At 40.2% G+C, this 25551-nt stretch overlaps 1 protein-coding gene across 17 annotated transcripts in view; it reads left to right on the forward strand.

The window, feature by feature from the left end:
* The window catches only part of lrrc7 (leucine rich repeat containing 7), a 148811-nt gene that overhangs the window by 66942 nt on the left and 56318 nt on the right, over positions 1–25551 (forward strand). For all 17 annotated transcript variants that reach the window (XM_085437613.1, XM_085437615.1, XM_085437618.1 and 14 more), the window contains one exon: positions 23521–23723. In XM_085437613.1, the coding sequence (XP_085293739.1) occupies positions 23535–23723 (189 nt within the window). In that variant the 5' untranslated portion in view covers positions 23521–23534. The remainder of the gene's footprint in view (positions 1–23520; positions 23724–25551) is intronic.

Genomic DNA, 25551 nt, shown 5'->3' on the forward strand with positions numbered 1-25551 from the left:
CTTTGGCTGTGTCATGGGCAGAGCAAGGAGGCACACTAAGCTGGTCATCATGTGCTGCACAACACAAGAGCCACTCACACTGAGCAACAGCTAGCATTAGCTTTCCTGCCCCTTCTTATGTGACTTACAAGTGTCCGCGCAAACATTTACCAGGTAAACGTGCTGTCGTGTGACACTGAGGGTCAGCTGCAGCCCTTTAAAAAGCAAACATTGCCAAGGTTAGTTAAGATGCCGATGCGGTCCTTATTATCAAGGCCCCAGTCACACAAGCGTAGAGATCTCCTAGCCACCATCTGGCAACCACCCATCGCAAACAGAGAAATGCGTGTTCCCCGACCAGTTGCAGTGTGGCTGGTGAACGTTTTTGGCAGTCGTGCTCCAAACAGAAAACTTGACCTCTAAATTTGACCTTGATGTCAAGGTTACTGAGATTCAACTCCTAGGTCGTCTCGATCTGTGTCCGCGCCACCTGCCCACCCGGCAGTATGACAACAATACCCATCAGCCTTTGAGCTGATGGGTAAAAACTAATCTTGCGTGTTCACTACATAGATTTCTTCCTTCATCCTCTTTCTCCTCATGTTGACTGTCTCTTTATCTCTGTAAAGCACAGATTACATTAGGACATGTGGCTCACAGGAAGTCCCAGACTTCTTGTGGGGTCTATAGGTTTGCTTTATAACAATTTCAGCAGGATTTAAGCTCTTTATTACTTCATACTCTTCATTCTAATTACATTCAGAGCAAAGATTTTAGATGGTGACGGGAAATCTTGCTGCCTCTCATATGGTGACAGGACAGGCTTTGAAAACAGCACAAAAGCATCCATAAGGAGCACCATATGGGAAATAAGATATTAAAACAGCTCAAACTGCAGGAAAGTCAAAATTTCCCACATGCCAACTATCCAGCTGACTGCCCCCCAAACTGCACAGGAAACAACAACCGACCCAGCAGCAGACGTAATCAATTCAGGAGTAAAATTTGAGCCAAATCTGCGCAGTGTCTGCCAAGATTTACAAAGCAACATAAAAATGATGACTTGAAATTAAACTTTTTCATGAATAAAAAGTGCTTACAATTACTTTATATGTTTGCGCAGAAATATGTGGACGTGTTACTTCCTTTAATCGGCCGGCCTTCGGATCCTGATGCATTAGATATATGAGTGTGAGGAGTGACGAGCAAATACAGAGTGTGTTTCTGGCAGTGACGTATCATTCCTTTTATTATCCACTAACAACTTAAGTGTGAATGCTTTGAGTTAAAGTAAAAAAAAAAAAAAAATACTGCAGCAACAAAAAGTGTCGCTTCACTCCTCCTTAGTTTATTTATGAAACGCTGCTCTACAACAGTGATGTATTATTTGTGCGAATGTGCTTTCGGAGCTCTGCGAATCGTGACGGTGAGGTTTGATGGGCTCGCGGACGTGGGAGTGAAGCGCCTCGACCTTGACTGTCTGGCCTGAATTTGCCTTCTGATGCCCACATCGCCACAGCAGCGGCACCGCGTTAAAGCGTTTTCTGCAGCAACTTTGTGTCGTGACTCGTGGGCTTAACATCAGCGTGTTCTCACAGAGCTTGCTTCCCGCTCTCACTGTTCTCCTCTTGTCTCTTTCTGTCCAGACAGAGAAGGTGTCTGCATTTATTCTGCTGTGCAACAGGCTGTGCTAAAGCACCACATACCCTCAGTCAGACACTTTATTAGGTACAGGTTGTTATTACTGGGTTAGACTCTCTTTTTCCTTGAGGACTGCCTTAATTCTTTGAGGTGTAGATTCAAGAAGGTGCCTGAAACTTTCCTCAGAGATTTTTAGTTCATATTGACATGGACATGGTTAGCTGCATGTCCTTTTGAATATCGTAAGCGTAAACTTTTGAGAGGATTTTAGGTTTGTGACATGGCATGTTACCCTGCTGGAAGTAGTCATGAGAAGATCCGTGCACTGAATCCTTGATCCTTGAGCATGAATCCTTAGAAATAAGTCACAGAATAATTTATTTTGTGAGCATCAATACTATTACTACTGTGATATCACTTCTCTTTGTGGATTTACCCAAGTGAACATAATATAAGCAGATGTTTGACCAGCTGTATGTATGATTTCTAAGGGTATAAACAGTAGAATTTAGAGAGGTAATCGAATCAGCACCTCAAATATAAATTGGTGTCTGCTACCCTTGATGCGACCTAGATGTAACCAGTCCAGCTTAGTTCATCACTGCAAACTTTATCTCAATACTACAAACTGTGCAGTGTAGCCTGCACTAAACTGCCTGGTACATTCATGCTATGTTTAAGAGACACAAAAGTAGTGCACTTCAGTTTGTTTTGCTAGATGTTTCACAAAAAACTAAATCCAGCAGCACATTTGAAAACTAAAATGAATCAGGACATTACATATAAAATCAAAATTTGTCAAATTTCTTCTGCTCCTGCCCTCTTTGTCTTACAGCTTTCACCACCTCTCAGTGTTTCGCATTGAGGGTTTTTGTTACTATGTAATACAGGGACAAACTGCGCAGAAAAAAGTTTGTGTGTTTGATGATATTTGTGAGTTGTTTGAAAAGCTGCATTTGAAAATTGTCTGGTGCTTAAAAAACATTAATCTGTTTAGCGAGAAGGAAATGAGAAGGAAAAAGAGATGTGTTTGGAGCTGGAAGCAGACTTTGGGAAGTCGCATTATTTTTCCTTATTTCTAAGCATGCTGTCTCTGGAGGCAATACCAGGCTGCAGCACATGAAAAATGAACTCATTCAGTAGTAACATGCATTAACCTGCCTATCAGATTTAATGAATCATTGAGTGAAGGTGCCAGAGTGCTGTTCTGGATCGTTCTGGCCCACTTTTTTGTTTTGTGTTCAGATATGCTGCTGACTTCCTGTCAGGCTGCCCTTTTCTCTCAGACTTGTATCGTCAACAAGGCGTTTTTACCCACTGGATATTTTCACTTTTTCACATCATTCCCAACAAATCTTAGAGATCCTTGTGTGGGAAAATTCCCAGCAAATAAACAATTTCTGAAATACTCAGACCAGCCAGTCTGCTCCACGAACAACCCTGCAACGTTCAAAGGCACTGAAATCACCTTTCTTCCCTATTCTGATGCTCAGTTTGAACAGCAGGTCGTCTTGTGATCGAGTGATTAGATATTTGCAGAAACGTGCAGTTGAACAGATGTGTTGTTGAGTGTATTTGTAGTGTGTAATTTAAACCTTATATGAACTTTTTTAAGGGGGCGTATGCCAACATCCCATATTACCTTGACATAAGCTAACTGTTATGTACAATAATAGAATAGAATAGAATAGAATAGAATAGAATAGCCTTTATTGTCATTGTACAGAGTACAACGAAATTGGAGTGCCACTCCCTTGGTGCAAGTTTCAATAATAAATATAAATGTAAAATATAAAAAGTACAAAAAAAACAATCGTAAGTACTCAAACAATAGTATGTACAATATATACAGAATAGCAGCATTAATATAATGACAGTATGAATAGCAGCATAATATAATGACAGTGACGGTATGGAATAGGTTCAATTGTTTTTGTGCTTATTTACTACGGTGATAGCTCTGGGAAAGAAGCTATCCCTGAATCTGTTTGTCCTGGTTTTATGTGACCTGTACCGTCGGCCTGACGGTAATAGTTCAAACAGTTGGTTGCTGGGGTGAGAGTGGTCCTTGATGATATTGCCAGCTCTGCTGAGGTACCGAGAGTTTGCAGTGACCTCAAGGCTGGGCAGATGTTAATAACTGGCAAATGTTGAGGGAGCTGGCAGCATAAAATATACTAGAAAAGCTGTTTGGTAATTTCTATACTTCTACTTTATAATGCTTTATTTAAATTAAACATTCACCGGTCGCACACAGTTGAAGAATGCAGTTATGTGAACCTGCGCGTTTGTGGTGATCACTCCAGGAAACGTGTCACTGTTTCCATTCATCAAATGCAACAATACAATGCTCCAGAATATATCGATGTGCTTTTTTGATTGGTACATTTTGGCCGTGTTTTGTTTCACTTTCTGTCTGTGTGTCTTTACCAGCAAATTCAGAACCAGAGTTATTATAAAAGAGGTTTGGATTTGTCATTTTATGCTGTTTATGTTGTTTTAGCCGTCTCCGAGGAAGTTTAAGCAGCACTGAAATGTTTTCCTTGATGTATTTTTGGCAGATTAAACGTGTAAATAGTTTGTGAAACAAATTCAATGGGATGTTTTCCAATTTCAGTAGTTGTGAATGTCTCCAAAGCATGCTGATATTGACTACATAAACTAAGGTATGCATAAAATTGAATTGCATAAATCTTTTACACCCGTAGAAGAGAGATTGGTTGAAATGAATCAAGTGGTGGCAAAGATTTGTCAGATACACAAACTGAATATAAGACGGATGTAGTCACAGAGTCAATGTGCCAGTGCCCTAAGTCTGGATTGTTTCCAGTGCCCAGCAGAGTTTGATTACTCTAGTTGGGTGGCGTTACGGTGGGTGTTTCTATATTTTCCACAGTCTTAGAAGCACTCAACAGCTTTTTACCTGACATACTTCACACCTACACTCAGATGCAGCGTGTTCAAAGAATTAGAACATGTCAAACATACTGAAATAACTTCCTTTCCCAGTTTATTTTCCCCACCTGAGGGACTAGCTCAGCAGTGTTGCATAAAGCTTGTCAAAATGGTGCTCTTAGCCATGGTTTTTGTAATTAGTGTTTTATGGTAATTTTGGGCAATTGAGTCCCCAGTTACCATAGCAACAGCTCAATGTGCAATTTCCATGGACTGTTAAGGAAAGCTTTAGGGATAAAACTTACTAAAGGGTGTTTATGCAAATGGAAGCTGTCATGCAGGATGAGCAAACCCTGCAAATGCGGGCAGGGTTCGGGGGAAAGAGACGCTCATAGGTTTGAACCCTGCAGGTCACAGTGTGCATCAGCATTAGTGTGACCTTGAGGAAAATAGTAAAGCAGATCTCACTGCTGAAAGAGCGTGTAAGCTGGAAGATACCAACGCGCAGATAAAAAAGCCGTGGCGTCTAATCTTTCTTTTTCATCTAGAGAGGAGAGGAAAACAAGATGAGGGGAGGATAGAGGAGTGACAGAGGCAGCAGCAGGTGATAGATGGAGTGAACGCATGAATAGAGATCCAGACAGTCATGCACAGCTATCAGCTGGCAGTAAAAAAGAGAGATTGACTCCCGGCCAGAGTGAGAGAGAGCGAGAAAGAGGGAGGGATGACAGAAAGATGGAGAGGTTATTCCAGATAGCAGCAGGTCTCACAGTGTGTTCATGGAGACTTTTTCAGGTGAAGGTGAACTGTTCTCTTGCAGTCGGGACTGTTGGATCTGTATTCATCACATAGCAGGGAGACAAAAGTGGAAACCACGTCACACAATGGGGCTCAGCAATGTAATCGAGGAAAAATAACACTGTTGAATAGCTGGAATTTTTTATTGAGCATCTCTCAGCTCACTGCTTTATTTTTAGGGCCAGTGACTCTATTGTTCTGGTTCACTCTCAACTACTTTTCAGCATCATTACCATTCTCTCCAGGCAGCTGCATTAGAAAGAAAATGATTCTGATAAATCCACGGCGTGCTACTGAGCAGGTCGATAAAGTGGTGCGTGTGACCTGCTTAACAGTCAGATAACTCTGTTAGGCATTGGTGGAGACCAGAGGGCAAACAAAAAGAAGAGTGAATATTAGACTTCTATTTCCCAAGTGGTTATAGATATGAGTTTAAAGTGGGTGATTCTTTCTCTGAGTCTCTACACGTGTACGCGTTCAGCTGGTTGTCGTAACATGCCGCAACCGCCTTTTACACGATGACATGCCAGCCCTGTGTTCCAGTTTGCACACGTTTGCAAAGTTGCCGTTTTATAGACCTTCTCAGATTGTCTGAATATTTTAGAGGTCTGAAAAAGTCAAACTATGTACTCCAAAATGTAAAAAAGTAAACCCCCGTAATAAATCACTGGATCAGATTGTACTCTACTTGAACTGGTGCATTTTGCGTTCCTATTTAGTCTGCAGAATCAAATTACCCTGAAACTTTGAGTAACAAGTGTCACTCTGTTCTATGATCTATGAATAGCTCCGAGCTTCTAGGTCAACAGTTTTGAAGACATGGCGCTGTTATCATAGACATCCGTATGCCTGTGTGTGTGTGTGTGTGTGTGTGTGTGTGTGTGTGTGTGTGTGTGTGTGTGTGTGTGTGTGTGTGTGTGTGTGTCTCTCTGTCTTTCTGGCTCTGAGCATTGGACGAGTTGCTGGGACACCAGCATGGCAAGGTGACCTCTAATAAATAACTAAATAACACGGAGACACACACACACAGACTCTTACTGGCAGTCTGAGTCCATGTTTTCAGCCCAGAAGTCCAAAATGTATACAGTAAATCAACAGTTCATAATTTTGTTTAACTTTTCTTATCAATCCTAAAGATACACACACGCTCCAGAAGTATGTGGTGTATGTTTCATATCCTTTTTTTCCACATGATGTAAGATCGAGGAACATTTGAAACGAGTTGAGTGAGAGCAGCTATTTTTTGTCAGTTTGTGCTTTAACCATTTATCACAGTTAGAAAAAAGCAGAAGGTCAAACTAGTGACCATCACATGTGCGCTGAAGTAACAAAGAGAGATGCAGGCTCCATTTGTGATCTAGTGCTGACCAGCTTTGACTTGTTAAACCCTCTGACGCCCAAAACCCAATGGCTAATGGGTCATCAGGGCTTTGTGTGTTGAAGTTAATTAGTGGTAAAAGAAGCATCTCTTACAAGAGATTTCAGCTTTATTGGCTGATTTCTGAGGGGGGGGGGGGTTGTAAGTCTAACCTGCCAATTCTATTTTTCTTTCCCAGAACTATAACTGACAGCACATACAAACAAAAATCATTACTTCTTCAATTAAAGACACTGAAAGAAATGATTAAACTTTACAATTCTTCTCCCAAACTGCACTAAGTCACAGGATTTACTCTCACTGAAACAGCTGAAAATAAAGTGCTGCTGGAAAGTGGTAACCATAACTAAGTCACCCTTACCTGACATATATGAATTTACTAAACATGAGTAAAGGCATCAGATGTATATTAAAGCAACTGTCAGGTACTTGCATCATTTTCCACTGTGTTTATAACTTAAAATAACGGGACACTTTGGTCCTTTGCTCATACTGAGGCTGCTGGCTTGTGGTTGGCTCTGAGCTCTGGATTATTGTCACAAACGTTTTCGTGTTGGTGCCCCCACGGTTAACCTTGGTGAACTTTGTGTCTTCACTCAGAATGAACAGGTTCCATGCTAACAGTGTGTGTGGATTGAAGTGTGTGCACGACTATTTCCCACTCTGCTCAAGTTGCACATGCTAAAATGGACTGCCTTACAATCACACGTGTGGAAAGTCGATCGCTCAGTGGTCCGGGCCGAGAACAGGTGATTCTGTTCCTGGCCGGTCAGTAAAAAAAAGACTAAATGGGTAGTCTTCTAAGTTTATAGTTTAAAATAAAAATATTTGTGCTTTTATTTAGAGGTTTTAATCGGGTTTTTTTACTTGTCCTGTTAACAGAACATATGTAGGTCAGCCATAATGAGCTGCAAAGTCTTTATTTAAGACTGTACACAGTCAAAGTAACCTCAGTGCTTTTAATGTGTTAGGAGTGTAGCTTTTACATGCTAAACAGGTCATTGTGAAATACAAAACAAATCCAAAATCTTTGGGAAAATGTGATCATATTCAGCAGAAATTGGCTTGTGCTGAGGTGAAGTTCTGCATTGGGTTTATGTGGAAAGACAAACTTTAATTTTGAAAAATAGCACAGATGCTTTCCTCTTTTCCTAATGAAGACAGGAGGAGGTTTTTTACTGCTCAAACACAGGATGATAAGTTTGCCTTCCCATTAAATTGCCTTCTGGAATTCAAAAATGGTTTTAGATCGAGCTGCTCCTGTATAGAAGAAACAAAAAGTGCTGTGCCTGGGTTTTAAGATGGCTCCCCTGCTTGTCTCTTGATAGAGGAAGCGATGGAGGAGGAGAAAGAGAAAAAGTTAAACCTGGAGACAGATTGAGGAAAAGCGCTGAGACACCGAGAGAATGAAAGGGGGAAAAAAGGAAGATAGAGCGAGGAGATGCGCTGGGGCATCTCAGGCAGAAAGAACTGGGCCACTGAGCACAACTCTGGAAGAAAAGAGATGGAAAAAAAAGAAAAGAGTGGCCTGGAAAAGAGGGAGAGACAGTGAGAGATGACAGAAGGAGAGGAGAGGCTCATGTGAAGCCTTTCCTCTGTGAGCTTCACATATAGGCTACTGAAGAACAGTTGGACGAGCGAAGCCTTGAAATGAAAAACCAAATAAGTTGGTCTGGTAATGTTTGAGAACAGCCAGCTGTCTCTCTGTTGATCAGGATATCACTTTGCACTTTCCAACAAGCTGTTTTCAAGTCTGACTTTGGATCTTTAGACGAGAAGTCCATTTTCTTGTAACTAATAAGCACCTACAACTAGTAAGCTGATCATCTTTATTATGTTGAATAGTGAAAAATGATGGAATTTCCCTGTCTCAGAGAAATGTTGTGGATTGTCATCTATTAAGTAAATCGGTGAAAATCTCATATCTGTTACTTTTGGGCTCTGAAGCCTTTTCTATAGGAAAATTACCAGAAAGCAACCAGCTAGCAACCAGTTTCCTCGGATTGTGCTCATTGACAGACTCATTCATACTGATGGCAGAGTGCTGGCAACAATCTGTCTGCACTCATTAATAAAATAGCACCTTCTGTGAGAGTGATTGCAGTTAAGTCAGACTGCAACTGTTTGCAGAAAGGTTGCCTCCTTTCAGGCGATCTGTGCAATCGCCTTCCAATCACAAGTTGTTCGGAAGGCGATTGCAATCAATCAGTCACAGCACATTGCAATCTGGTGCAGAATGACAGAAGTTCAATTCAATTCAATTCAATTTCATTTATATAGCGCCAAATCACAACAACAGTCGCTTCAAGGCAAGTCAAGGCAATTAACAGGCAGCCAGCACAGATGTCCTACTTTTTATCATTTGACTGATCCATTAGCGTGCTCTGAGTTAGCTTTTTGATACCAAGTGTGTCCAATGTCGGATGGTTTTTCAGTTGAATAAATGTAATGTAAGCTTGCTCAGCTAACACTATTTCAGGATTTTGGTGCATAAGATGAGCTCTCTTGTTCATAGTATTCCCAATGTATTTCATTTTATTGAGCTAGCATTGGCAACATCCGGTCTTCCCTCTGCAAAGCCTTGCAGCCATGGTGGTAACTGTTGTGGATGAGAATTGTGGACAGGACTATGGATAAAGTTATTCTTCAGATTGTCTATTACTGTACACCAACGTCAGTTTAAATCTTGCTGTAGTTTCCTGTCAGTTTTGAGCTATAAAAGACTGACAGCTTTTGAAGTAGTGTTCATAGTTTTTCTCAGTTTTTCTAGAATGCCCAGTAAACGGGTTCATGACTTTTATGACCAGATATTATCCATATTAATGAGAACTAAACTGGTACTTAAATATCATTTTCCTTCAGTAAATTAGTGCTCAAAGCCTGTTTTACAACAAACCACATTTACCTTTGACAAACCACTCACATCCCCTTTAAGCTCTTTCTAGGGTTTGGTGATAAAAAAAAGTAATTTTTTTATATCAGTCAATATCAATAAAAATATCATAGTTAGTAGTGCTATTGTCATTATCATTTGGCCTTTCATGTTTTCTGTCAATGAACTCTTAATAGAAATATAAAGTTCACAGAAGCCATATTTCTATTGAAGAAATGTGTTTCACAATAATGATTTTAATAGTTTGATCGCTCAGCCCTACTTTCAGTTGCCCACGGCCACACTTTGGCATATGGACCGGGGAGCTTAGTATCAACCCACTGACCCTTTGATTACTTGGCAACCGTCTCTACCTTGTGAGCCACAGATGATAATGAAACTCGTTATGAGGTATTTCATGTGCTTAAGCCTACCAATTTGAGCGCTTTTTTTATATAGCTCAAAAATGAAGGATACCTTAAATGACACATCAGATCTTGATAAATTAAAGGTTTCATTTGAAAAAGGGTCATTAGAATTTTATGCTATTTATGCCTTTTTTTGCTGCTCTTTTTTAAACTTATTCTTTTTAAACTGTATTGCTTATTGCACTGTAGAGGCTGGTGAGGAACAGTATTTCCTTTCAGGCTGGGTAACACCATAAGGAATGATAATAAACTTCTTTAGTCTTCTTGAGAAGTCATGATCATCAACCCTTTGAGGTACAGATTAAAAAAATTAAAGACTTCTCTTTATTTTATTTATGTATTTATTTATTTGGAATGTTGCAGAAGCAAATTTATGAGAGAAAAGGCTGTGGAAACACGAGCACACTTCTCTTCGACGCCGATGCTGTCGATAAAATGTCAATAGTTGCCACCAGGGTTTGCTGCAGGCCAGGATGCGTCGCATATATTGCCCCAAACTAACAGAGTCATGTGCTATTCTTGGCTGACTTTTTAAAATTGCCAAGCATTCCTGTTGAGCAGCTAATTAATAAAAAGATCTATTAGCCGCCATATGAAAACAGTGTACATGATAGAATCCCTGCAGTAGCTCGGATACGTTCATATCTGACAGCATGATTCTCCCTGACTGCCTGTCACGCAGCCCTTTTCTGTCTGGCTGCTTGTTTATCTGTCTTTATTGCAAACTATTTATAAATCCCACTGTTTGTCTGTCTAACTTTCAGTCTGTCATTTGTGGGTACTTGTCACTGAAGGCAGTCACGTCCTAAAGTTTTTCTGTGTACACAGTGAGAGTCATAAACATCTTTTTCAGGTCACTCTGTGGTTTCGGTAACAACGCTTTGACTCATTTGGTGCGTTTGTATATTTGTTCATTCATGCATCTGAGCATAATTGATTGTCACATTTCGGGTGCAGGTGAATTGTCAGCTGTTCTCGGCTTTGTTGTGTCAGCTGATTGTTATTTTTAGTGTGAGTGATGCAAGGGTCGTTGGGTTTTACAGACGTGCCACCTGGAGCCACAGTGGCAGGCAGATTGGACTGGCTGAGAGTGTGAAAACGCCCAGACTGTGATTCATCAAGACCGTGTTGTGATTCCTCGAGGCTTTGTCCTCTTCAGAAAAATGCAAACCATTTGTTAGAGCACAGATAAATGTTTCCCTGACAGCAAGGCTTTTTAGGGATGGGAGCGACGGGATGGAATGAAACGGTGAGAACTGGGGATGGTTTGGGGGAAAAGTGAGGTAAAATATTTTATTTGTATCTGTTTTTTCACTTAAATCAACCTAAAGGTAGGGAAATATGAGGCGGGAATAAAACTAACCCACACAACTTCAGAAATTTACAAAACCTTCACACTGTGCCTAACTAAAATAGACAATTAAATTAAATGTGATCTCCAAAAAAAGCTACTAACTATTCAGTAAACCCTGTTATTAGTGATCTTCAATAAATATTACCACTGTTTTGTCTACGCTTATGAAAGATGAATTCATAATTAAATTAATTAATTAACGTCTCACTAAATTAAGTGAGACTTTAATTCTTATGAGCATTATAAAACTTCCAGAGGTAACCAGAGGTAATTCTGACCTTTTAGCCACTGATCAGTGTATTAGCAGACTGATATTTTTTCAAATTTATAATAGCCAGTAAATAAATCTTAAAACTGTAAAGAAGAGATGGCGGTGTGTTGATGTTGCATAATTCGTCCACAAGAGGGCACTCTCAGTTTCATTGTTGGCAATGCACCTGTTTGGAAGGACAAACGTAAACAAATAAATAAACAAATGTAACACATTTTAGGGAAATCTTTTTGAGTTTTTGTATCTAAAGAAAAAAGACTAAAATTGGGAATTATATCAGAATATCAGCATCTGTCTTAAAAATCCTACATCACTCCTGTATGTCGATGTTGCCATTAACATAAAAACCAGGATGTCACACATTCAGAATGTCAAAAAAACGAAGAAACACACAAACGAACGGCAATACTCGAGACTTAGGGTCTAATTTAAAAGAGCTCCTGTCTCATCTCCTTCACCTGCTTCTCGCCTCTCATGTGAGCTATTATGCATCATCTAAAATCAAATAAAATGTTAAAGATTTGCATTTTCTTTCTTTAAGGAAGTACAGGATAATGACTACCATTTAAAACACTGAATTCTTTTCAGCAGTTGAAATTACAAGTTACAGCGCGCTGGACCTCAATGTGAACCAGCGGTCTGCTTCACAAAAAGGATGGCATAATAAGCTGGCAATATAGTTTTATACCACAACAAAAACAAGAATTATCATGGGAAATGACATGGCGGTCCTTCTGCCTCCCGTCTGACCTCGTCTGCATCTGCTCCTTTCCTGGAAAAAGACACCTCCCTAGCCTAACCTTGCTGCATTAAAATCAGCTAGCAATTCTTAGCCTGTTGTTTTCTACTTATTATCCAAGTCCGGGACAATCTGTTCAGACTCTCTTGGACCAGAAAAATTTCACCCTGACTTTAACTAGTTATGATGTGTAAGCATGTTTGCAAAATCCCTCTGCAGCTCAACATGTCAGCCTCAATAATTCAATTCAATCATAGCACTGAATTGATCCTTTTGACCCTATTTACACAGAGTGCCAACTCTTAATGAGCGCAAAGACAATGAGTATATAATAATCACAAAAAACAGCTTTACTTAATCATTTTATTCCTAACAGGTATGACTTTGTAACTTTAGACAAACAGCTTTGACCTGTGATGCCAAAAAAGAGCAATAAAGTCCTTCATTTTTTCTATATCAGTCGTACGGTTTTTCTATTCCAAAACAAGATAACACATTTTTTTTAATTGCTCAGATACATATCATGGATCAGCCTATCCGCTGTCTTTAATGCCTTTTAAGGTCTTTAACATTAACTTTGAAAGCAGCCCTGAACGTTGTGTGGGATATCTGGTTAAGTCAAGCTACCGAAGCTTAACCAGATCTTAACCTTTGAAGTAGCAGACGACAAGAAATTGTTTCTAATTTGATATATTTTCTGTGATACTTATGTTTTGTGATTATTGCCAACAGAGAAAATACCCCAGTTTTTTTCTGGGGGTTTTTTTCCATCAGATTATTCTTCCAGACTTTGCTGGCTTGCTATTTATAATATTCATCCGGTACTTATCGATCAGTCTCTTTACATTTTTTTCATTATATTTTTCCTACATGAACTTATGCAGTAAATAACCAAACAAATTGTTTGGGGGGGTCTGATATGATGAGAAGACATTGTGCAACAGACAACATCACGAGTGAGTTTCCCCACATTTTAATATGTAAGAAAATATCAGAAGATCGGGGCGTTTGTCATCACTGCAAAGTTTATTTGTGTGTTGAAATGTTAAAGGTTGTGGAGCAGCACAGGACAGTCTGACAGTCAAGCAGCAGCTGATACGGGTAGCATGCTCCTTCTACTGGTTAATGCCTCATTCAGTGCTGGTTGTCCGGCCACGCTGAAGGGTGAACGGTTTGATTGTGCACCAAAGTTCCACAAAAGCAAGCGGAGGCAAAATCCACTCAGTGATGACGCATCGTTCAGACTCACTTTTTTATGACGACTCTCTTTCAAGCCTTTTTTGCAGCCAGATGCCTTGTTATCCCAGACTGTGGATTTGTCTAAAAAGCTTAATATCTACTATCAAAATCAGTCCTCCAATGATAAACCTGTGCCTCAGACTTATATAACTTTTCACTATTCCAGTGTACGTATGTGGGATGACAGCACATTTCTATAGGACTTTTCAAAAAGAACATCTTAAAATGATGTTCTCTGATGATCAGAGACTCAAGCACAATTGAAATCTGCATGTGTGTGTGTGAGTATTTTCATGTGGTGGTAGTACAGGTAACTGCCCAAAGTGCTTATTTAATGTTTAGTAAATGTAAAAAAAAAAAACAACAACCCAACAAAACACAGAAAGTGGCAGAACAAGCTGTTCTTGGCCGCTAGATAACTAACTGCCTCCCACATGCACACACACACTCACACTCAGGGATTTGCTTGACAATGTGGAGCACTGGGATGTGAAACAGGATCTTCCGTGTCCTCTCACCGTCACTGACACAAGTAAATGAGTCAGCATGCATGACTGTTTGTGTCACTGATTTGTATGTGTGTGTGTGTTTCACATGTGCTCGTCCGCGATAGCGTGCGACTGTTGTGAGCGAGTGCAGAAACCCTGGGGCGATATCCACAGAGCGCAGCTCTCCCGCCTTTTGCGAGAAACAGAAAAGGAAACACGAAGCGGTGGCATGGAGTTGTTCTCGGGCTCTTATTCAGGGTGCTATAAAAGTGTCTGACATATCTGAGTCTACATTAAGCGTCGCAGAATGTGGAGCGCTCGCCCACCGAGTGCAGCATGTTCTGTTTTATGACACAGAAGAGAGAGACAGAGAGAGCAGGAGAATGAGTAAAAATACACCCAGCTCCTGGGAGACGGTCTCTATGGCAGCGGTTACCGTGGCGACAGTGAGGCTGCACGTGAAGCGATGGCTGTCATGGCACCCCTAGGGGAATTCACCCTCTTGAGCTGCTGGAGGACATGCACAGATATTCACAAACACACAAGCTTGAATGAAGAGCAGAGGGAGGAGGAAAGCGACCGCTCGAGGGGAAATTCAGGAGAACTGCCGATCGCTCGCTAGCTGTGGTAAAAACTTAACTCTGGGGGACTGCCGAGCTAAAGCAGAGTTTGCTTGAACATTTTATGAAGCTATATAATTTTAAAAGGAAATATTTTTACCAGCTCAGACAGTGCAGTTGAGTTTTGTGTGACATTTCAGCAAAGTGTCCTGCAATTCAGTAGTTGGGACCAACGTTAAAGATGGTTTGTTTTGACTTATTAGTAGACAATAAAGGGGGGTCAAAAGTAGTTTTTGTGACTCTGTGAAAAAGGTATGTGAAGAAATATTTCTTACATTGCTTGGTGTGTTCCCAGTGCTTACTGTATATGTACACTGCACAGCCAAAAAACAAAAAGTCCCACACTCTAATATTTTCTGGGACTGCCTTTAGTTTTATAGGCACTACACACTCACTGAGGAATTGTTTCGAGATATTTACAAAGTGTATTTAAATATTTTTTCAACAAGATCTTGTAACCATGATGAGGCAGTCAGACTGCTAAAGTCTTCTGGAGCACATCCAGAAGATTCTCAGTGGGTCTAAGGTCAGGTCTCTGGTGATCCCTGAGCCAGTGAATTCTGTCATCTGTCATCTTGGAACGTGCTCGTGCCGTCAGGGATGAAAAAAAAAAATATTGATGGAAAATCCTGGTCAGTCAGTACAGTATATTTAGCAGAAAAACAATTGTCTTTTTTTATTAACAAACACCTGATCATTTCAGTGTGGGCATTGACGGTGAAGGGAGGGAGGCAGGACAAAAGACACACTGTGGAAGAGAGCCAGAGATTAATAACAACTAATAATTAAATGCAGAGCAGAGTATTAAACACACAGAGAGTATAAAGAGGTGAATGAAGAAAAGAAACACTCAGTGCATCATGGGAAGCCCTCAGCAGCCTAGGCTTATAGCAGCATAACTAAGGGAGGATACAAGGTCATCTGATCCAGCACTAACTATAGCCCTTGATAAACTGTAAGGACCTTTTCACATAATGAAGTCTGCACATTTTTACCAATACTGCTGCATTTTTACTTTCTCCTGAGTTGGATTTTTGGCTCTCTCTCGAGTATTTTTAACAGCGTGCAGTGTGGCGTTAATACTTCTTCATCACAGTCTTCTTCTTTTTCACCCGCTGCTGGTGTGTAAAAGTGTACATGTGTGGAGGTGCTTAAGTCTGTGCGTGTGCACATGTGGGCGGGTGTATGTTACAGTAGCAGTTCTTGTAAACCTTCTCACTACATCTTTGTTTTCTGTTTTATGTCATAATTATTATGATGATTACCAAAGCTATTTAAATGTGTGTGTGTGTGTGGGGGGGACTTGCACTTGCACATGAAGCATTGCCTCTGCAGAGTCAGTCTGCTCCGTCATGCTGTTTCCATAGCAGCAGCAAGAGCCAACACAGCCAACCACGCTCACTTCCTTGTTTCATCCTATTGGTACTGGCTCATTCTGACTCCCATCCAAACTGTATTTCTTTTTTTTCTTTTTTGTGCTGCATGCTATCTGGATGTCTGGGCAGGACTGGACACACTTCGGCACCCCCTTTACATTCACTCTAGCAGAGGTGATCAGTGTGTTAGAAATAAAGACAAAACCTAACGATGACTAAAATATTTCACTGCATCCATGAATGGCCACGTGGCCAAGTCCTTTGCACTGTTATATTGATATATGGGTCACACAGAGCAGTCTTCATCCTTGTTATTTGTCTTTTGGTGTGATATCTGTTGTGAACAGTGGCAGCACAGCGCCCTCTTCTTTTCCTCATGAACTTCAGATAATCAGTCTGTGCAGGTGTCCCACACCCATATTTGCTATTTGTCACCCTGCTGTTGTTAATACTTGCCTGGGCGACATCAGCTCCTCTCTCTCGTTCCCTCTCCGCTCCGTTGACAAAAAGCTGTTATTTTTAGTCTACTCTGTCTTTGTAAATTAAGCTGTTACATCCATAACCGTGAGGGCAGAGCAGGCAGCTGCACTATCAGTAGCTTATAGAAACAGATTTCTTAGCAGACGGCGAGCTCATATTTTGCACATGTTTTCAAGACAAAAGTTTTTTTTCTGTGCTCCTTTTAGTGAGTTCTGTAATTACTCAAAGTCACCTCAGTCAGGAAAACAAATGTTTTTGCTTATGTGTGATGGATCACACACACACACACACACACACACACACACACACACACACACACACACACACACACACACACACACACACACACACACACACACACAATGAATAATGATAACTAAAGCCAAAAACCTCCAGAGTCAAAAAAGGCACGTTATAGATGGAAAATGAGTTTTAACAAACTCTGATTTGTGGGTCACGTCACCTGTGGTTAGTGTTGCTGGTTTCTTTGGAACATAATACTGGGCCATCTGGCTTAATGATTCGAGGATGCTGTAGACACTGAAACTGATTTTGCATGTTTGCTAATTATGTATTTTTAAGCCCAACAAGCAGTCCGCCTGCCTTCTTACTCAGCCACTGAGAAGATCCTTAGTGCTGTGTAACCACGATGGAGTGTGTCAGCTGACTTCTGCCGCCTGTGCTCAGACAGCCACACTAGCAAGCTGATGTTCTAGCAAGCTGAGCGTGGACACATGTAGTGTGTTACCTCTTTGTTTAGGCATCTTTATATTGCAGAGAATCTAATAAAGATTGTAAAGAGCAGCAGGATGTATTGACCTGTGGTGTAGTTTGCTCCAGGCCCGGATACTGTTAACATTAAATGTTTCTGAGAAAATGCTGTTGGGACAGCAATGTTAAGTCCCAGCCAAAATGGTTGTGGTTTGATTGGGGAACTTAATTATAAAGCAGATGACCAGAGGGCACATTGTTTCCAAGTCAGGCCCTTTCTTAGAAATCAGGAAATATGGATCACATCAGTGTAGTTGTGTAGCTATGAAAAAAAGCAAAGCAATACATCTGTATGTGTTTTCTTTAATATATTTGATAGAGAGTCTTTTTGGTAGTTTATTTGGTAGTTAGGGTTGGATCAGGTGACCCTGAATCCTCCCTTAGTTACACTGCAATAGGTCTGGGCTGCTTGGGGCTTCCCATCAGTGTTTCTTTTTCACTCGCTATATGTTTATACACCACTCTGCATTTAATCAGTAGTTATTATTCATCTCTGGCTCTTTTCAGCATGTCTTTGACTTGTTTTCCTCCCCTTACCCCAACCAGTCTGACAGGTTGCTGCCCCTCCCTGAGCCTGCTTCCTGCAGAGGTGTTTTTCCTGTTTAAAGGAAGGTTTTCCTCCCCACTGTCGCCAAAGTGCATGCTCAAAGGGGATCATATTATTGCTTGGGTTTTCTTGTTTTCTTTGTATTGTTATAGGATCTTTACCTTACAATATAAAGCACCTTAAAGCAGTTGTTGTGATTTAGCACTATAAAGAAAACTGAATTGAATTGAACTGAATAGTGCCGCGCAGTACTGCACTGTAATACTTTCAATAAAAGGTAGACATCTGATGTTAGCATGTTTTACAGTTCTCATATCTAGAAGAGATATAGCATTAATATTCCATAATATGCAGTGTACATCATGATTATATTGATTATACAGTTTATGTCACAGTAGTGTAATTAACACATCAATTTCTTCAAAGTCTCCAAAGTGACGTAGTTAGTTATATATTTAAAAAATATATAAGAAAACATTAGGTTAAAACTTCTTACACTTTCTTAATAGCATCCACGCTATTTGCTTTAAAACTACACTCTCCAGCCACTTTATTAGGTACACCTAATTAACACAAATTAGCCAGTCACATGGCAGCAACTGCTTGCATTCAGAAATGTTGAATGTGGGAAGAAAAGTAATTTTAGTGACACTGAATGTGGGAAAGTTCTCGGTACATTTCAGAAACTGCAAAGCAGGAAAGCATGGATCCATCTGGCCTTGTATCGATATTTCAGGATGATAGTGGTGTAATAGTGTGGAAGATATTTTTTCGTTGTACTTTGGGCCCATTAGTGCCAACTGAGCCTTGTTTAAACACCACAACCTACCTGAGTATTGTTGCTGACCATGTCCATCTCTTTACAACCACAGTGTAGCCAACTTCTAATGGATTCTTCCGGCAAGCTAACATGCCATGTCACAAAGCCCAGTTTAGGCTCAAATGGCCTCCGATGGCCCTGATTTTAATCCAGTAGAGCACGTTTTGGATGTGGTGTAACAGCATATTCACACTGTGCATGTGCAGCTGATAAATCTGCAGCAAATATGACATGCTATCATATCAACATGGACAAAGATCTTTGAGGAATGTTTCAAGCATTTTATTGAATCTATTTCACAAATAATTAAGGCAGGTGTAACTACTGAAGTGGCCGAGTATCTGCGGTAAAAAATAATACACAGACAAGCCGCCGCCAAACAGCATCGTGAGAAGCACTGACTACCGGGTTTACACATAGAATAGGCAAACAGTAAATGTCAGCTGGCCTCATTACACCTGCACTGAGCATGACTGTGGATAAGGATGCATTGATTTTAATGGTCCAGTCCTTTTAGATAAACAGTCCTGCAGGATCTGCGACCTTTTTATCTGATTTCAGTGGCTTGCAAAAAGCTAGAACAGATAACACAGTGTACTCGCAATGTTCAAGATTACTCTCTCTATCGTCTGAATTCATCTGGTCTCACTGTGCTGGACATGTGTGTGTTTATAGCCAGATAAAGCTGCAGGTCTTATCTCTGAGCCTCCTGGTGTTCCTCTCACTGCTCTCTACACCTTCTTATTTTCACGTTCTCTCTTTAGTTTCCTCATCTCTTTCTTTTCATGCCGCTCTGCAGCTTCTCATCGCATCCAGTTGCTGTTGTGCTCGATGGCAGTTGAAGATCAAGCAGGAAATTGAAGTCCAATCACTGAAAACTCGCTCTTTGTTCCGTTTGAAAGGGCTGGCGTTAAAATGTCTTTATTTGTCAATAGATTGAGCGCAGCGAGCGAGTGGGTTTGCAATGATAAAGCTGAATGATGAGTCCTCACTCAAGGACTTTAATAACCATGGTTAGCCTACTTATGCCATTCAGCCACAAGCTTTTTAAATGGAGTTGTGTAATGGAGCGATGTTGTCGCAGAATTACAAAGGATTCGGTCTAATTATATGGCTCTGGCTTGTTGTTTGAAAAGACCATGTGTGTGTGTGTGTGTGTGTGTGTGTGTGTGTGTGTGTGTGTGTGTGTGTGTGTGTGTGTGTGTGTGAGACAAAGCGAGCCGACTGGGTAACTGCTGGTTGGCGGGGGATCACTGTGATACCCATCTGCCATGTGAGTTTTACATCTGCCTGACAGTCATGTGAAGCTTTTAAACTAATGTGGGTCCTTCAACACCTGTGACCTAAAGTATAATTTCACATTTTTCTCTGCCTTGGAACAATCTTCACATATCCAATATGTACAGTGGCTGTTCAACACGGTTGAATTAAAACACAAAACAAAAACAAAACATAAAGGTCTGAATAAAACATGTCTCACTTCACAAAAATGTGGTGCTAGTGTAAATGATATCGTTCTCTAAAGTCACTTATAATACGACTTCACCTGCAGTTTTGGTTTGGTTGGACGGGGACACTTAGTGTCAATACCCACATTAGTTTAATTTTACTGTAAGAGCAAACCTTTAGCAGTGTCCATGTCTGATCTGGCTCAGAGTCGGTCTATTTCAAAAGGATGTGGGCACTGATTCCTGTACTTGACCATGGACTCAAATCTGAGTACAGCAGTAGTTCATTCAAATTCAGTGTAAGAAAACAGCTCAAATAATCATTCAGCAATTTTAGATCACCGCGTTTATATTTTTTGGTAGACTACTTTGTTTTTGTCTCTCACAGGGTTGTCAGTCAGCCACACTCACATTTACACAAACTCAATTAAGAGTCAGGATGAGGAGAACGTTCAAACTTGACACCACACAGAGAGGCTCGAGCCAACAGAACGATTTGGTACGTGCAGATTAAAATACTTTGTATGCTGATTTTGAACTATGGTTTAGATTTAAAAGGATCAGCTCACTAATTTTGGACATCAAGATTATCTTATCTTATTATTAATGTTGTAAACCACTAACCAAATTATGAATAGATAACAAAATCTGATATTGTTTGTTTTCACAAGTAAAAATAATGTTTTGTGTCCAGTATTTTTATAGAAAAACCATGAACCATACCACACACATCCTGTGTCTGGAAGACCCTATCTCTACCTTTAGGATTAGGCCCTTAAGCCCAGCATAACTAATGCAGCATAACTCTCTTAGTTATGCTGCAGTAGGTGTAGACTGCTTGGGGAATCCCATGATGCATTGAGTATTTCCTCTTTAGTCACCTTTCTAACTCACTATGTGTTAATAGACCTCTCTGCACTGAATCATAGTTATTATTCTCTGGCTCTCTTCCACAGCATGACTTTATCCTGTCTTCCTTCTCTCACCCCAATCAGTCACTGCAGATGGCCCCGCCCCTCCCTGAGCCTGGTTCTGCTGGAGGCTTCTTCCTGTTAAAAGGGAGTTTTTCCGTCCCACTGTCACCAAAGTGGTTGCTCTTAGGGTGTCATATGATTGTTGGAGTTTTCTCTGTATTTATTACTGTAGGGTCTACCTTACATTATGAAGCGCTGTTGTTGTGATTTGTCACTGTATAAATTAAACTGAATTAAATTGAACTACAGCATTTGAAGCCTAAGCTAGTGTCTAATAGAGGTGGGGGGAAAAATCGATACTGTGTAGTATCGTGATATTTTGTTTGCTAATAATGTATCAATACAGGGACAGCAGAAATCGATATTTTGTTGCAAAAAAAGTTTTTGTGCTCTGACTTCAGAGCATGTTGATCAGCTCCTTTTTCTGAGCAAGAATCCTGACATTCCTTCACTGTCCAAATGTGTTTAACTTTTTTTTTGGCAGCAATAAACATGACAGTTTACTTATTTTAATTTAAGACATGTTTTATTTTAATTAAGTTTAAAACTTTTTTATGTAATGTAAAATTATATTTTGTTTTAATTTACTTTCAAATTCTTCAGTTGCTGAATGGGCTGCATAGTTTTCATAAATTGCATAGTTCAGAATAGCTATAATTGTACCAGATGGTTGCATTCAGTTAAGTTGGACTAGACTGTAATACAAACCGTTCAGTTTGTCAACAATAAAACTGACTGAAATGAGAGAAAGACTGAGTGCGAGACTTTGTTATTAGATAAAATGAATATTGATAAAGTTTACCTTTATGTACAGAATCTGAATATCGCAAAATATTTTAAAAAATTGCAATAATATCGTATCGTGCGTTAAGTATTGTGATAATATCGTATCGTGGGATGTATGGTGATTCCCACCTCTAGTGTCTAATGCCCTTCACTGGCTTTGCATTGATTTGAAGGTTGAGAAGGGCAAACATTTCAGAAATTACTCTGTTGAAAGTAAAGGTTGCTCACCCCTCTCTCTTTATCAGTTGATATCTTCCCTTCTTTCCATGGTCAGATGAGGGTGCTATGTGTATTTGCAGCATCTGTTGTCATCTGGTACACTTGCATTATTTTTTCTGTAGCAAAAAACACCAATATGGACTTGCCTCACCATTTATGAGACTTTCACACAGTCCATCAAACGTTTTTGGTTTCAGCCTCAAAGGAATGCTAGTTTCTTTTCATGCTTGTTACTGTTAGCTAACTAAGCTTGATGATGAATTTGGACAGAGGAACTCTTGTCACCCCAGACTTGACTGAAGCTATTGAAGCTTAGTAGTTTCTGCTGATACTGTTCTCGCTTTTCCTCAGGTGGTTATTGGTGGGGATCAAAGTGTTGTTAGTTGTAGGAAGTGATCAAATTTTTTTGTCACATATTTTGTCATTCTTCTTGTCATGAATTGGGGCTTTGATGTGTCACACTGTATAAATTACCACCATTTGGTGGGATCAAGTCTGAGCAGGCTTGATTACTTTTGACAGCTTGCTTCTGTATTTATGAGGACCTACAGAGTGCCTACAGATAGAACAAGTCAGTAATTCATTAAAAATTATATTGCAGTAATAATGCATGATTGCTACAAAATCCCAAGACACACTAACGTGACTCAGCAAACCATTTGGTCACCACTGGTTTCTCATCCTCTGCAAGGCTGTGGAGGGCTCACTATGCATAAGATGAACAGTCCTCCTGTCTATGCAAGGCATGTAGGTGATATTTGTACAATGAAAAGCTCCTATATCTGATCCCACTGTGTTTAACACATTGTTTTTTGCACTTTGAGATTCAAATAGGCACATTTTTTCCTTCTGCACAGTATGAATAATTTTCCAGTAGGTGGATTGTGAAAATGTTTCTTTGTGCATTTATTTATTTCATTACTCATCAAAAGATGCAAAATCTGTCACTGTGAATGAATGCAACTCACATTTTTTATCACGTAGTTTTTAGAATTTGTTTCCCACGTTTTATAGAAAACCCCACTCACGATTTTTTCACTATCGAAACACTTTGTATAACTAGTTTCTTATATCAGAGCCTGTCTTTTAGTACGCTAATCTGCCCATATACTGTTAATGATGCTATCAGACTGACAAGGTTATACACAGAAGAACTCCATCAGGTAGCATAGCATAGCATCTTTATTTATAACGCACTTTACATCCAACAGTGTTGGCCAAAGTTCTACAAATCTAAAACAAAGAGAAAACAGTTTAAATTACATATAGAATATCTACAATTTAAAAATAATATAATTAATAAGAAACAGGTACAACAAACCTGTTAAAATCACGAGCTGCTGAACCTTAAAGGCCTCTAACATCATGTCTGTTCTCTCCTTTTCTCACCATTTCAGTGCAGTGTCTGGAAATGACCACTAAACGGAAGCTGATTGGCCGGCTGGTGCCGTGCCGTTGTTTCCGTGGTGAAGAGGAAGTGATCTCAGTGTTGGACTACTCCCACTGCAGCCTGCAGCAGGTCCCCAAGGAAATCTTCAGCTTTGAGAGAACTCTGGAGGAGCTCTACCTAGATGCCAACCAGATTGAGGAATTACCCAAGGTACCCCTGAGTCATATGTTAATTTTTTCCTGATATAGCTCTTCTTCCTTTTATTGACCTCTTTTGGGGGGTTTACTAATCCTTATGCCTTTTTTAAAATTTCTTCTTCTACTATTAAGCTTCTACTACTAAACTAAAATCTGCTTTTTCTGACAGTTGATCAAATTCACAATTAATAGCTGTTCATCCACTGGTACCCTGAGTAACAATTAGGGATCACAAACTGCCTTTTCACTTCACCCACTCAGGTTTATTGAGCTAGTTCTGCACCTTTTTTGTACAGTTGTGTATGCAATGCTGACCATTAGTCATGTTGCTTTGTTTATGATTTTTTCGAATTTGGATTTCGGATGTGAAACACTGATGCTAACTTAAAATGCCCTCTCACTATTTTGTGGCGATACCCTTACTGGGCAATATTGATACATTAATATCCATGAGTTCACACTGGGAGCTGCACAGAAGCAGCACTGATGCAGAACGCCCTTCTAAAATTTCAAGGAGAATTACAGGTGCTGCTTATTAAAGGGCCGTCACATTTTATGGATATCCTGGCCTGGTTTAAATGACAAAGATGTTGAATTAGATTTCTAAATATAGCCAGCATGAATGGAGACAGTCTAATAAGGATGTATGAGATGAGATGTGCGACCTCGCATTTAACTTGCACAAAAACATTCTGCTCAGTCTTGAAAATGTATGTCTGTGCCAGCAATGCATATTAAGTCTCTGGCTCCAATGTGAGTGAGTTGGGCAGCTTCTACATGTGTGTGAGTGTTTAGAAGGCTCTGTTACAGTGGCCTGCTGTGACCTCTCCACTCAGAGCAGATCTGTCCATTTTAGAATATATATGCTGTGGCTTATGTGCTGTACTTTTTACTGAAGAGAATGTCCTAGAATTAATGAAGGTGACATATTGCCTGGTCAATAAAATAACAAAAATATATATGATCTTCAGAATTAAAATCACCTGCTTAAGATTGGGTCAGTTCTTCCCCCAACATGCCTCCAAAGTAGCTTTGGTATGTCTGGGCATGGACAAGGAAACCATAGATGTGTCACTTGACGTTGGTCTACAAGTGATGGCAGCAGAGTCTTTGGATCCTGAATAAGCCCAGATCTTTAATCAAGTTTGGATCTGGGAACAGTGCAGTTGTTAGCACTTTCACTACGTAGCAAGAAGTGGTTTTAGATGTGGTCAGGGTTATTTCTGTGTGGAGCCCGTGCTGCCGTAGTTTCTTTCTAGGTACCTCCCACAGCCCAAAAACTTGCCCATTGATCTGCAGGAAAGAGGCTGCTGCCTCTTCAAATGTTTTGAGGGTTTTGCAACAATATACTACAGCTAGCTAGTACTTTTTAAAGTAGCATAGAGCACATCACATCAAGAAGGTCCTGAGTAAATGTGGTTATCCCAGCTGGACTTTTGTCAAAGCTGGGAAGGCACCTATAGAAAGTTCCAGCTGATCCAGAAGAGAAGGACAACTGCTGCCTAAGCGAAAACCCTTAGTGACCCATACGTGTCAGGAGTATCGGAGCAGTTGAGACGCATTTTTTCTAAACACCGTGTCTCTGTGGCTTTTACACCCCAAAAAACGCTGAACCAAAAATTGGTCCACCCCAAGGATTGGGTCCCCTGACACAAACAGAGTAACATAGTGTACGCTGTTAAGTGCCAGGAGGACTGCCAGGATTTATAGATCAGGGAAACCAAACAACCTCTGGCAAAGCGGATGGCACAACACAGAAGACCAAACTCGTCAGGTCAGGACTCTGCAGTCTATTTGGGGCAGGGATAGCTCAGTAGGTAAAGTGGTCGCCCCATGATCGG

This window comes from Copadichromis virginalis, linkage group LG17, assembly GCF_057382275.1.
Source record: "Copadichromis virginalis isolate Kocher_CV1m ecotype Utaka linkage group LG17, C_Virginalis_male_GT1.1, whole genome shotgun sequence".
Lineage (NCBI taxonomy): Eukaryota > Metazoa > Chordata > Actinopteri > Cichliformes > Cichlidae > Copadichromis > Copadichromis virginalis.